At 40.5% G+C, this 13,443-nt stretch overlaps 2 protein-coding genes across 2 annotated transcripts in view; one reads left to right on the top strand and one right to left on the bottom strand.

Annotated features, from left to right (window-relative positions):
* RPL24 (ribosomal protein L24) overlaps window positions 1–13,443 on the bottom strand; it is a 304,494-nt gene that overhangs the window by 263,608 nt on the left and 27,443 nt on the right. The gene's annotated exons all lie outside the window — the stretch shown is intronic.
* PCNP (PEST proteolytic signal containing nuclear protein) lies at window positions 766–10,507 on the top strand. Its single transcript, XM_052665553.1, is given in 6 exon segments — window positions 766–915; window positions 918–1,066; window positions 5,038–5,206; window positions 7,240–7,314; window positions 7,804–7,859; window positions 8,822–10,507. Coding segments are annotated over 6 exon segments (714 nt in total). The 5' UTR covers window positions 766–780; the 3' UTR covers window positions 8,952–10,507.

Genomic DNA, 13,443 nt, shown 5'->3' on the forward strand with positions numbered 1-13,443 from the left:
CTTATTCTAAAAGATGAGGCGAGACCAAAAAGAAGACACTTTTCCTTGTTTTTGGTGCATAAACTGACATTAGACATGGAATCACAAAATTGTTAATGCTGGAAAAGACCGTTAAGATCATCTAATCGAACCACCAACCCGTCCCACCATGCCCACTAGCCATGTTTCTCAGTGCTACATTCACACAGTTCTGAAACACCTGTAGGGATGGTGATTCCAACACCTCCCTGGGCAGCCTGTGCCAATGGTTCTCTGCTCTTTTAACGTGAGTTTGGGGAGTTTGTGGAAGTTGCGCGGTTTGTCTCTGAGTGTTCTGGGACAAAGGAATTCACAATTAGGAAAGAATATCCCAGAGTTTCCTGAACCTGCCAAAAAATACCTCGCGCTCTTTTGAGTGGCTTTTCCCTGCGAATGACTGTTTTCAGTCTGTGTACTGCACATTTGCCAGACTACTGGAAGTTCTGAGATGATGAAGTCATCTCAGTGAATACTTAAAGACGTGCAGAGTGCCTTTTATGTTTTATGACAGCTCAGTGTACATGGATCAGTCTGCAGCAGCCGGTGGTCAGACTGCAGGGCGTCAATGGGCACCGTAGGAATGCGAGAAGCATCTGGATTCGTTCGTAGGCAATTAAAGCGTCTTGATTTCATCAATTGCGTCACTGGTGCTTCAAATTACCGATCGCATGTAGTGGTTTGTATCCAGGAAAACGAAGAACGGGGCCCTCTGATTTTATTTTTTTTTCTAGTGAGGAAACGGCTGGGAGAGAGGGAAGCGGGATGACTTTGCCGCAGTCCGGAGAGCGTTACTCAGCTCGCGCCGGCTCTGGCCCCCGCCTGCCGGAAGTGTACCACACGAGCGCCGCTTGCACTTCTTTCCGCCCTCCCTGCGCGGCTTCCGCTTCCGGTACGGCCGCTGTGCCTTCTCCATGGTCGTGGGAGGAGCGGGAGGCGGCGGAGTCGCGGCGTCGCGGCGCGCATGCGCTGCGCGGGAGGCGGAGGCGGGGGAAAATGGCGGACGGCAGAGCGGAGGGGGAGAAGGCGAGGCGGCCGCCGCCCGCAGGAGGTGAACGTGCAGCGCCTCTCGCCGCGGGCCCGTGGGGCGCGCTGTGGGACCGGGGGCGTCCCCCGGGGGTGGGGGGCGCGGGGAGTGCCGCCCCAGGGGCGGATAGGCTGGCCTGGGCCGGGCCGCGCTGCGTCGTGTGCCCGGCCCTGGGGTGAGGGGCGGCCCGGGCCTGACCGGGCCTGAGGGGCTGCGCGGAAGGGGAGGCCGCGGGCTGGGCACGGCGCCTGGGGCCGCTTCGGCCTCATGGCAGCGCTTGTGGCCGGCGAATTCGCCCTGCCGCGCTAAGGCGTTCTCTTATTTCTTTATTTTAATGAAAAAATACGCGGAATAATTCTGCCGTGTATTGAGAGAGATTTCACGATTGCCATTGAAACACTCAACATTGGCTTTAACAACTGAAGCGCCTGGGGAGTAGTGATACAGTGAATATCCCCTGTGTGCCATCTTGAGCATCACAAGGTGGTTTTTTTTTTGTTTTTTTTTGTTTTTTGTTTTTTGCTTGGCAGCAATCCACAAGTTTATTATTTAGTTTTGTATTATTTAGATATTTCTGTCTCCTCATGTACTGCTTATCATTGGTTCTCCTGGAATGTTTTATCATGTGTCTTTCCTTCTTGCCTGCTTTCTTTTTGTATGACTTAACATTGGGAAAACGGTGACTTGTTAAAGCTTCCCTTCCCTGGTTTTGAATTAAATATTGCTAGAAACAGAAGGCACTTTGATCTGTTGGAAGATTTAATTTGGCTTGTAAACCAAATAAGATAGTGTTAAGAATGAATCGTATGTCTGATCACCAAAGTATGAGTGGTGATTCCTGGATTCATGTTCTGTTTTTATTATTACTACTTTATTTCTCATTTTATGTGTGCAATATTATAACTGGCCAGGATTATTCTGCACAGTGTCCATACTGTACCACCTACTTCTCTGGTGTGCTGGAATGTGATGTTAAAGAGTTATGTTACATTAGCCCTAATGCTGGCTGTTATTCCCCAGTGACTTTTTAAAGCAATCTAGAGCCTTCTGTTTTTTGCCAAAATCGATGTTTTTCTTCTCGAACTTAACATAGTTGAAATTCAGTCCCACTCCTGGGGGAAGATAGCCCAAAATGCTCTGCATTCAGCATTGTTGCTCTTGTCACTTCTAGCACCAAGGCAGTGAAAAGATGTCCACGTGCACATACAGCTTGTTGATGCCTGTGAGGAAAACTCAAATATGAAGCAGTGTGACTTCTTATCATAGAATTATAGAGTATCCTGAGTTGGAAAGGACCCAGAAGGATCATCAAGTCCAACTCTTGGTTCCACACAGAACCAACTAATATTCAAAGCCTATGTCTGAGAGCACTATCCAAAAGATTCTTGAACCCAGCAACTTGGGGCCGTGCCCACAGCCCTGGGCAGCTCATTCCATGCCCACTGCCCTTTGGTGTGGAACCTGTCCCTAACCCCCAGCTGCTCCTCCCCTGACACAGCTCCATGCTGATCACTTGGATCCTATTGCTGTCACCAGAGACAGTGTTGTTACTGTGATGCATGAAAAAAGCACTGGTCAGAGGTAGATTTCCAAATAGCAGTGGTGCTTGTGATAGGTGAAATAGGACTATCTAGAAATCCCTAGGAAATAGTAAAAATTCTTTAAAAATATGTCTGCATTGACTGAGGAAATAACAGAGACCTGCTTAAGGAATGATCTGCATCTTTGTTTCTGTTTCCTCTGGAAATAGAATAGTACAGCAGTTCCTCCCCCCGGGTTGTCTTGAGCCATTTGTAGCACCTTCATCAAGCAAGTTTTTGTAAGGAAACCATTTATTTCAGCAATCTGCAGTCTGTCCCAAGTAGAGCCTGGCAAAAGCAATGGCAGTAGGATCTAATTTTGTGAGGGAGGCTATTTAACATTTCCTGGAGAAGGGTGAGAAAAAGTGTGTGGGAGTTGGTACAGCCAACTCTAGATGGTCTCAGGCTTCATGTTTGTTTAGCGATGTTCTAGAACTTGCAGTCAAATTAGTAAGCTGTAGGGTATCATAATTTGATTTAGCTTCAAGCCAGCGTGAGTTTAGGAGCCTGGAATGTTCCAGTGTGACCTGAAGTTTGAGCTGTTGTGGTTGCCTTAGAGGCAGGCTTCTAGATCAACCATTCCAAAGCTTTTCGGGCCATTGAATCTTATCCCTGCCCTCACATCACCTTACAAGCTATGATGTACCTAGGTTAGAATAGTAATTGAATATTCTGTTTCATGAAAAAGCTGTAAAAGCTTCTCATAGCCCTGGAAAGTTCTGTTTGAAAGCTGTCTTAAGAGAGCAGCCAGTACCCAAGGTCACTAGTGAAAATGGTGCCTGTTTCTCTTTCGTCTTTGTTGCTTTCACGCTTATAATTTGAGTCAGATTTCCAGTGATGCAGACTAGTGCTGTTTTTTAATAGAGTGAAGTTAGAATTTTTTACATCTGTGTAAGAAAGAAATTTGTTATCTATCATTTTCCCAATGATGAATGAGAAATCAATTTTTGTTCCTGTCTCTCACTATCTTGACAACTTGAACATTAGGGTAGAAAGTCTGTATGTTCTGTTACTGAGACAACACTTCTGATTTAGGAAATAGCAATATAGAGATGGTAGATAGGTAGTGAGTGTACTGAATGGATGCCTGAAAAATGTCAATATTGAGCAGCTGTGAAAATTAAGGCAATTAAAACAAATAAGTACCACTACCAAAACCCAACCCAACAGACCTGTCAGATTGGAGCGTACGTCTTTCATTTTTTTCTCTTCAGGATTTCCTCACGTCCTTAATTTTCCTTTCTCCTGACACTCTTTGCTTTTTTCTTCTTCTTTTTTTCTTTTCTTTTTTTTAATCCCAGAGTTACAATCTTGTGACCCCCAGTTCAGACTAGCTTCTCCCCCATTGCTCTGCTTTATTTATCTGCTTTTTGTTGCTAGAGAGCAATACCAAGAACTTTTCTTCCCTCATAGTCTGAATTTGCTGTTTGCGGAGAGTCTTTTTCTCAACTTGATACAATGAGAAACCCTGCTAGTTTTTTTTAGACTGATCGTATGAGCACTTGCCTGTCTTTTCTTTAATGCATGTTTGTTTGTTTTTTTTTTCCATCTGCTACTGCAGTGATTTGCTTATTGCAGCAGCAGAGAAATGTATTTTTGCTGAAGTGTTTGCTATGTTCACTGTGAGTGTTCCAAGGGCACCTTTGTCCCTTGGCGTAGCTGAGGCAACCGCGTCTGTAGGAAATGAAAATGTGATTCAAGTCCTTCTTCTGTGGACCACTGTTCAACTACTGTGTTCTTCTATGATTTAATGCAAAAATAGAAAAGATGAAATCTATATATATGTTTTCTCAGTGCTGATTCCTTCCTCAAGCAGAGCTTGGCAAATTTATTACAGATGAGATGCGGACAAGCAGTGACTTGAAACATGACTGAGACAGCCGGCCTGACTGTAGGCACTTCCCTGGTCTTAGAGTTGTGCCAGACAGGCCAAGAGACTGGCATGGACACGTTGTTATAAAAATTTAGTAGAATTGATTTTAACTTAGATCATCTGCTCTAGGTTTGGAATTGGGATTCTAGTTTGTGAAACTTTATCTATTGCAACTTAAACCCTAAAGAGATTTAGTCATCTGCACTTAATTTACTACGTGAACTTTGACTTCCATACTAAATAAATAGATTGTGCTTCAAGATTCTTTTCGTGGCTCGTACATGGGAAGTTCTGTATTAATAGTGGAGTGCTTGTGATTTCTTCTGCTCTTTGTGTTTTGCTGTCCACTAAATGTACATTGGTGACAACTGCTGTCACTTAAAGCACCTAACCTATTGCACTCAAAGTATAATGCTTTTTGAGGTTGCTGCTCCCATCAATCTGCTCAGTAAAAATAGCTCATCTTGGTAAGTTGTTTCGACTTCACCAGGACCTGAAGAAGAGGCAGAAAAACCTGTGAAAACTAAGACTGTTTCTTCCAGTAATGGAGGGGAAAGTTCGAGTCGCAGCGCAGAGAAACGGGCAGCTAATGAAGAAGCTGAAGACTTTATCACAAAGCCTGCCCCTGCCAAAATGTCCAAGTTTGGATTTTCCATAGGCAGTCAGACATCAAAGAAGGCATCTGCAATATCCATCAAACTAGCAGCAAATGTAAGTTGTCTGCGGGCTTTGAATTTTAAGGAAAAGGGGATGTACTGTGGGGAGGCTTCCTTGCAGAAGGCAAATCTTGAATGAAATGTGGGTGACTTGGATGAAGATTAAGAAAGCATTGCAGAGCCACCTAGTCATGCATATGTAAGTACTTCAAGGTGATTAATACCAGGTCAGTTGTCTTAGGAAGCATAAAACCTGGTGGAGATTAACTATGGATCTCTGAATACGCACAGTAATTTTGTAATGAAATTTGATAGTCTGGAATAATTTCCTGAGGGAAATGAGCAGACTCATTAATCTGTTCAAGTCACTTTGAAATGAGAGCTGGGAGCTTCGTTGCATGGATGCTTAAAGCTTCATGAAAGCAAGCGCTCTCTGAGGTGGCCTTAGTAAGTCTTCCATTCTGAAGATCTTGTCTTTGCATGGGGCAGTGTAGTTTATTTTTCATAACTCAGCTTGTTACTTGCAAGGTCAGTGTGATTCATTTCCTGCTGCATGTTTTGTAACCTTTTTGAAGGATTTATTTGAAAAGACAATTGAAATAATGTGCAAGAGATGAGACCTCATCGCACAGGTCTCTAAGAATTCTTATGCTCTGTGATAAAAAGTGAAGGTTAGCCTTGTGCTTGTTCTGAAGTGAACCCAATGCTTCTCCTTACTACAAAGTAGACATGTACTAGCTCAAGCAAGGAGAAGCCAGATGCTCCCCTTGTATTAAATGGTTCATTTATACTTCCCTTATACATTCCACTGTGATGGATAGGTTATAGATCATTGTCTGGATTAAGTTCAGACTGTAATCATGAAAGACTTGCACCTGCAGTGCCAGTATTGTGCAGATCTGCAGAAGATGAAAAGAGTTGTCTGTTATTTTCACATGGGAAGGAAACCTGGGCTGGCAGCATTCCAGGGTATAAACACAATTAGGTCAGATCAGACTGAAAAATTGGCAGATCTGCCTTCTGAGCAACTAGCAAACTCAGATTTTTCATGTAGGAAGCTATTTCCAGTGGCAGTAAATTTATCTCCGGATTTCTGGCTCACTGAGTTTAGTGGGTGATTGACATTGTACCATTTATGACAGTGCTGTAGCTCAGCCTGTTTCCTTTTAGTTTAGTTTTTTTCCTTTTTTCTTACTATGCTACCCATTCCTCTGGAGCTGATGCTTTTAAGAGATGACACAATATTTATATACTGTAGGATATTGGATGAGCTGTAGGCAGTGGTCTGAAGATTATTCCGCAGTATCAGCTTCCAAAATATGAATGTATACAAAACGATAACCAGTAAAGTGGTGATGGATGAAGCACTGCATATAATTGATTTAGATAAAAGTGCTGTTGAAGCAAGCTGTTACTGATGATTCAGCACTTCCTTAGTGGTCTTGCAGAGAAGACATCAGAAGTGACTCTATTACATGTGGCGGTCATGAGTTCAATAGCTTGATGTGCTTGAAATAGTGAAGATTATTTACCAGAAGTCTAAAAAGTACTTTTTCAGAGGACCTTTATGCTGTTCAGGCCTCTGTAGCATGACAGAAAGCTGTTAATCTGTGAAAAAGCAAGAAAATAAATGTATCCAACTTCTTGGCATTAATGAGTACTCCAAAAAGAATAATGAAAATGGTAGCGTATTCAAATTCTTAATACAACAGCTTATTTGGGTTCTGATCTAATTGTTCAAGTCATGCACCAGTGTGTGTCCCCGCAGTGTGCTGGTCAGTTGAGATTTACTTGTGGGGAGCTGTAATCTGAGAAGGCTCAACCAGCTTTTCGAAGAGTTTTTTGCGCAGATGACCCCAGCCATTTTCCTTTTCATCCGAGAGAAACCTTCATCTGTTCTGATTCAAAATAAAATACTTTTCCTCCTCATTGCCCCCTTCAGTTTCAGTGAAAATGTTTGACTTTGTTTTACCGTGTTATTTAAAATGCAAAGGGTAGCTTTCTTTTTTTTTTTTTTTTTTTTTTTTTTTTTTTTTTTTTTTTTTGAGTTATTAGATTTACTTTACTCGTGTATTTGGTCTCTTTCAGAAGCCTAAAGAGCCCGTTCCAACCCTTGCTCCAAAAACCCTTTCTGTAGCAGCGGCTTTCAATGAAGATGAAGATGTAAGTAGTAAGCCGGTGATTGACACAACTTAGAGTCCCACTGGTGCAGCTTAGAGTTAGGAGGAGATAGCAAGTCATTTAATATTTTTTTTTTTTTAATATAAGTGACAGGGATTTTATGCTTAGAAGCATCTCCTGATTTTCCATTTAAGTATGTACAATTCTGTAGTACTCTACTGGTTCAAAAATTGTTTAATATACTGATAACTTTTCCTTGAAAACAAAATATACATCATTGGAATTACTGGTTGCTTTCTCTGGGCTTTATAAAGGACAGGCAAAGAGAAGTTGTGCTCTTTTTGGTTTCTTAAGTATTTCATGGTCGTGTTGCTGCTCCTTCTTGCACAGAGATGATCAGAGGAATTGTTTGTTTTTATTTATTTTTTCTAAATCACATTGCTTTCCTGTTGGGCTGCATTCCATAATTTAGCATTGAGATGTTCATAAGATAATGGCCAGCCACACTCTGAACTCCTTTTTCCACTGTAGAGTGAACCAGAGGAAATGCCTCCAGAAGCTAAGATGCGTATGAAGAACATTGGAAGGTAAGTCAGCTGTGAACTGTGGTTTGAAGAAGGGTGAGATGGAAGAATATCAAGTTCAAGTCAAGTCTTGCAGATGGCTTTCAAATACAGAAAGATGGAATAGGTTCAAGAAGTTCTTCTTCAGAAACAAGCACAGTAAATATAGATCATATGTTTCTATTGTAGTTTAAGAGTAGTGTGCATACATTTTTATGTTAGATCTAATTGCTGCCTTCTTCTGAGGAAGAAATTTGTTCTACGTCACTAGTTTTCTTCTTGGAGATTAGTAGTCAAGAGTTGCAAACTGCGAGTTTTTGTTTGCTGCTCAGTCTTATATCTTGGTCGTTCCCCATTTTACACATTGCCCTGAGGTCTGTAGTCTGCTCGGATTTTTAAACTCATGCAAGAGAAAGATGAAGATGGTCTTCTGGAGAGACAAAAAAACAAACAAACAGCTGGTTTACTTTTAAAATAAATATGCATTGCTCTTTTGCTTGACACAGATTTGAGGCACATTAGGGTCAATCTTAAATATAGGGAAGGCTTAACTTAAGAGAGAGGTTAATCTTGAGCATATGTATTTTGAAGATGTTCATCATTACAGATTGCTTTTAAAATCAGGTCCCTGAGTTGACTTCCTGCTAATGCAGACTTACTGCTTCTCAGTGAATTTTCTTCTCCAACGGTAGATTTGGATCCTCAGCTTCTTTGCCTGTACTACAAATGCTTCCCAGTTAGCAGCAGTTACTGCCATTTCCACTCCCTCTGCTGCCCCATCTCATCTTAACGTGCCACAGACAGATGAGTTTTTTTCACCAACTGACAGTTGCTAGTAGCTAGGACTCCTGACATAACTGAAATAAAGAAATGTGTGGTAGTTCCTGGCAGCAGGTTGGACTTCAAACTGATTTTTTAGTGCCCTGTTGCACTAATTACTGTCGTTAAAGTGACTTTCTCAACTGATGCTGTTTTGCTTTTCACAGGGATACACCAACCTCAGCAGGACCAAATTCCTTCAATAAAGGAAAGCATGGGTTTTCCGACAACCAGAAGCTATGGGAGCGAAATATAAAATCTCATCTTGGAAATATCCATGACCAAGAGAATAACTAAACAATGTGGATTGAGATTTGGGTGTCTGGGGGGAGGGGAGGGTGTAACATTAAAGGAACAGTCTCCTTTTTTAAGAATGGTGTAAGACTATCTTTGGAGCCACTTTTTTAAGATTTTGAGTGGTACACTAATAACTGAGTTTGAAATTAGAGGTAATTTATGTTTTGTATACAGATCTCAAGGCATTTGCTAATTTTGTAGTTCCATGTGATTAGTTTCAAAAGGTTACAGATAATAAAGAAATTGGAGTGGTACCTTTTTAAGATTTTTTTTTTTTTTTTTTTTTTTTTTTTTGTCAGTGATTAATTAAGGTGAAGGAAAAAGGTTACTGTCTCTTTAATCAGGTTAGCATAGAGTGCTCTTGCATTCTTATTTCTGGCTCCCTCTTCCTAACAGGAGAAACAGTTGGCTCCTGGGAATACTGCTAAAGAGTGAGCATTGTCTTGTGCTAGAAGTGTTACTGGACTATTAATTTGAATAAGAACTTAAACAGGAAACATTAAGAACCTGGATTTATTTTTTTTCCCCTGCAGTTAACTTTTTGTTAAGTCTTTGCAAACTAGAAATTGCGTTGCTCTGAGTGGCTCTGGTAACTTAGCTCTAATTTTGTTTAAAACTTCATGTAGGATGTGTAACATTCTGTGGCCTGTTTCACGCTGAGGAAATGGGCCTTGTCTGTATATTAGATACAGTCTGTAAAGAATATTCACTACAAGGATAAGTCAGTATTTTCAATGTGCTCCTCTTAAGTCATTAGCCTTCAGTAGTGCTTGTTAGCATTTCCTTGTGAATTAAATAGAGACTAATATTAAATGCAACAATGAGTGGTACACAAAGGCCACCACCAGAAGGACAAGATAATGTACGTTAAGCTGCCCGTTTGGTTGAAATAGTTTTCTTTACTATGCCTAGAAGGAATAAAAGCCACACCAAAAATCAGTAACTCACTGCTTAAGTATGAAAAATCTTAAGATGCACTTTCCCTGTCTTGCCATGTAAAAAAAAAAAAAAAAAGCCTTGATGCCTGTGTCTTCAGTGGATGCTATCTGGTTTAAAAAAAATCCTGGTTTTGCAGTCCTAATGCGTGTAGTATCAACTAGAAATAAAACTCATCCTCTTCCTGTCTGTCTGCCTTTTGCAGTAATTTGGAAAAATGACAAAGTAACAGCTGCAACAATAACAAAAAAGCTTGAAAAAACTTAAGGTTCTTTCTGAACTCCAATACCTGACAGCATCAACAACTGCTTTCATTTTAACCTGGAACTGATGGTAGAGTTCGGTATATTAATTGCTTTCATCCTCTCTCTAAAGCCTTCCTTCATGTTAAATTTAAACCTGCAAGTGCAGAAAGGAAAGTGCATCTTCAGTTGTATTTTTTTTATTTTATTTTAGGAAAGCTCTGACCACTTAGACTTTTGAGTTTGTATGTTCTAAAAAAATATTTTTTGTATTTTTGTATTGTATGTGTAATCTTTTTTCTTTTGAAGTCTGATGCAGTTGAATACCTGTAACTATTTTCTTTAAAGGCCTTGTTATAAACGTAACATAAAAACGTATACATTATTTTTTTTTTTCCATAGCAGAAATCTTTGGTTTATTTAAAACAAAGAAACAAACAGAACAACAACAGATAACCCAACCTGGGTGCTGTTGGAGCTTGGCAAGGCAAAAAGAAGCATTTGCGTTTCACTTATTTACTACATGTGGTTGTATTTGTCCAAAGAAAGCCTTGAAGATAGTAGGTATTATTAGTGAGTGGCTGTTTTATCTTGCTTCTTAGCAGTTACTGGATACATTCTTGTTTTCTTGTCTTAGGAGAAAGCTAAAGGGGATTTGGAGTAAGAGGGTAACAGCGAGACCTATTCTTTCTTAATTAACCCTGCTGTCTACCACGTCTTCCACCTCTTTGCCTGCAGCAGGTATTGATTTCAACAGTTTCCTGGTACTTACAGGCAGAGCAGCACACTTGCTAGGATGTAGCTTTCGTGGAAGTCAGATAACAGTTTTATATTTGTCTGATTTACTTCCGTGGTCAGTAAATGTAATTCCAGTCTGTGTGAGAGACTGCAATAACTAATAGATCTGAATTGAAGGTAAGCCGAAATTCTGTCTCTCAAGTTCCTTCTCAGTGCTGTGTGGAAGAAAATCAAATCAAGACTGCCTAAATCCGCTTGGGACTGAATGTCTGACAGGCTTGATCTAGTAGTTACAAAGGTGTCTGTTGTCTGATGCAAAGAAGAACTGGTCTGAGAAGTATGGTTGAGGAGAATGTTAGCTGGAACTTCCACTTGGAGTTCTGGGCTTCCTCTGCCATATTCATTGTCTGAATATAGTAGTAATAAAGGGGAAGGCTATATATTTCAGGGATTCTGTTTGTTTTTTGGTAAGAATATTAAAGAATTCTAAAATTAATTGTGAACTACCTGATTTAGCTGTCTGAAGTTCTTCAAGGGCATTTGCAGAGAATTCAGCTGCCTTGTAGGGAGATGTGGTTGACTGTCAGTAGTTGAAATGTGTTATCCACACAACGTACACTTTTAACTCAGAAGGCTTATGCTTGCTTAGCAGTAAAGCTTTACTTAGCACCTGAGAAGCTTGTAAAACATTTAAGACGTAAGATGAAGGCAGAAGTAATTATCCGGTAACCTTTTCCATGCCTAAACTGCATTTGAACCTGCTTTGTGGCTGGGATGTTGGTGTATCCAAGCTCATTTAACAGTAATTATACAAAAGATAATGAGTGTAGGCAGCTGCTGGTAGCGTTTCAAGTGTTGCTGGTGCAGCCCCTCAGTCCCGATTTCATTCCTTTGAAACTGTGAGAAGTGTACTGTCCAGATTCTCAGAATCTATATTTAATCAAGCAGAAGGAAGTACGAAGCTGTCTGTCTGTAAGGTGACAGATGATGCTCTTTTAATTTTGTGTGTTTACTTCCTTGTAGTAGATTAGGTAACCACGGCACCCAGACAACTTTGGCAAAAGCAGATGTTATGTCATGGCATCCTCACCCTGGCAGCAGACACAGTTGCATTTCAGGCCTGTTGTACTTCATCTCTGCTAGGCCTGTGATTCTTAGAGCACCTCCTTGTCAGAACGGACATGGCTGTGCTGAGTTCTGTATGCTGCAAGTGCTTTTGTCAAAGCTTGGGTTGTGAGGAAGCCCAGAAGCTTTTACTGCCTAACAGAGTTCTTTCACTCTGATATGTGTTTGAATCTTAAAAACTACACTGTGTTTACTTCGGGAAGCTACTTGTTAAATAACAAGCCATTGCTTCTGGGTGGAGGCATGGATATCTATGCAATTAGAAGCACGAGCTGTTACATTTTAACCTTATGTAGAACTAATTAAATGTCTGTGAATTTCCATTTCTAAATTAAGAGTGATAGGAGCCTCCCCCTAAGAAGGAGATTTAAGTACCAAGTAAACCTTTAAAATTTAGCGTGCATTTGTTCTGCAGTATAAATAGATATATGCCAGCTTCCCTTCAGGGTAGGTAGAGTAGGTAAGAGTGGCAGTGACTGCCACAGCTAGCAACTGGAATATAAACTATCTGATAAAGTTACGTGCAGTGAGATCTTGAAAACCTTTGCTCATCTTTGACCTCTTTCTTAAATTCGGTTCCTTGGATTTCATAGTGAAACAGATGCTGAAATTTCAGGTCATGAGCCTATGTTAATACTTTCCTTGAAGTACAAATACATTAATCTAAGGCAATGCAAGTCATAATAAAAATACAGTTCTTTTTTTTTTTTTTTTTTTCCCTAGCTTTCCATAATTTGTAATCATTATGTTTTAAGTGTTGGCTGATGCTTGGTAGGTGGTTATAAAATGGTAATTCAGCCTTTGCTTTTGTGCAAAAAATCTGGTAGCTTTTCATATTCATACATAAGCAAAACTGCACTCTGGTGTTGCAGACACAAAATAGAATAGTATAGTGTGAAGACTAATATTGAAGCTAGTGTATCTTAGATAAAAAAAGCATATCTTAAGTGCTTGTTTAGCACTAGTCTGGGCTGCTGAACTTAGTGGTAGTGAATAAGTTAATGCTGATGCTACCATTTATAAGACAAGGCCCTCTGACAGACATATTTTACATATGTGGCTGAGCTTTCTGGCAAGTCTCATAGCTGATGAGTGTCACAGTAGAGTTGTGACATAACCTAATGGTTAGCCTGCTAAGTAGGTACACAGTTCCAATGCTTTAGGTATGCACAGCTCTTCACAGCTCTTCATTTAACAGCCAGGAGGGATGTGAATCTGGTTCAAATCAAAGGGCAGGGAAAGTTTTCCACACATCACTTGTGGTTTTTAATTTTTAAATCTACAGTTGCAGCCTTACTGAACAGTATTTGTTCATTGCTAGGCCATGTTAGTCCTTGTGTACTCAGCCTTTTGAAACCCTAGTTTTGATATGTGTTCTTCTGATGTAGCCTAGATTCCTGCGTGGGCTCGCAGAAGAGTTACCTAATGTGCCAAAATGCTAAGGGTCGATG

The sequence above is a fragment of the Tympanuchus pallidicinctus genome, unplaced genomic scaffold (genome assembly GCF_026119805.1).
Source record: "Tympanuchus pallidicinctus isolate F22 unplaced genomic scaffold, pur_lepc_1.0 scaffold10, whole genome shotgun sequence".
NCBI lineage: Eukaryota > Metazoa > Chordata > Aves > Galliformes > Phasianidae > Tympanuchus > Tympanuchus pallidicinctus.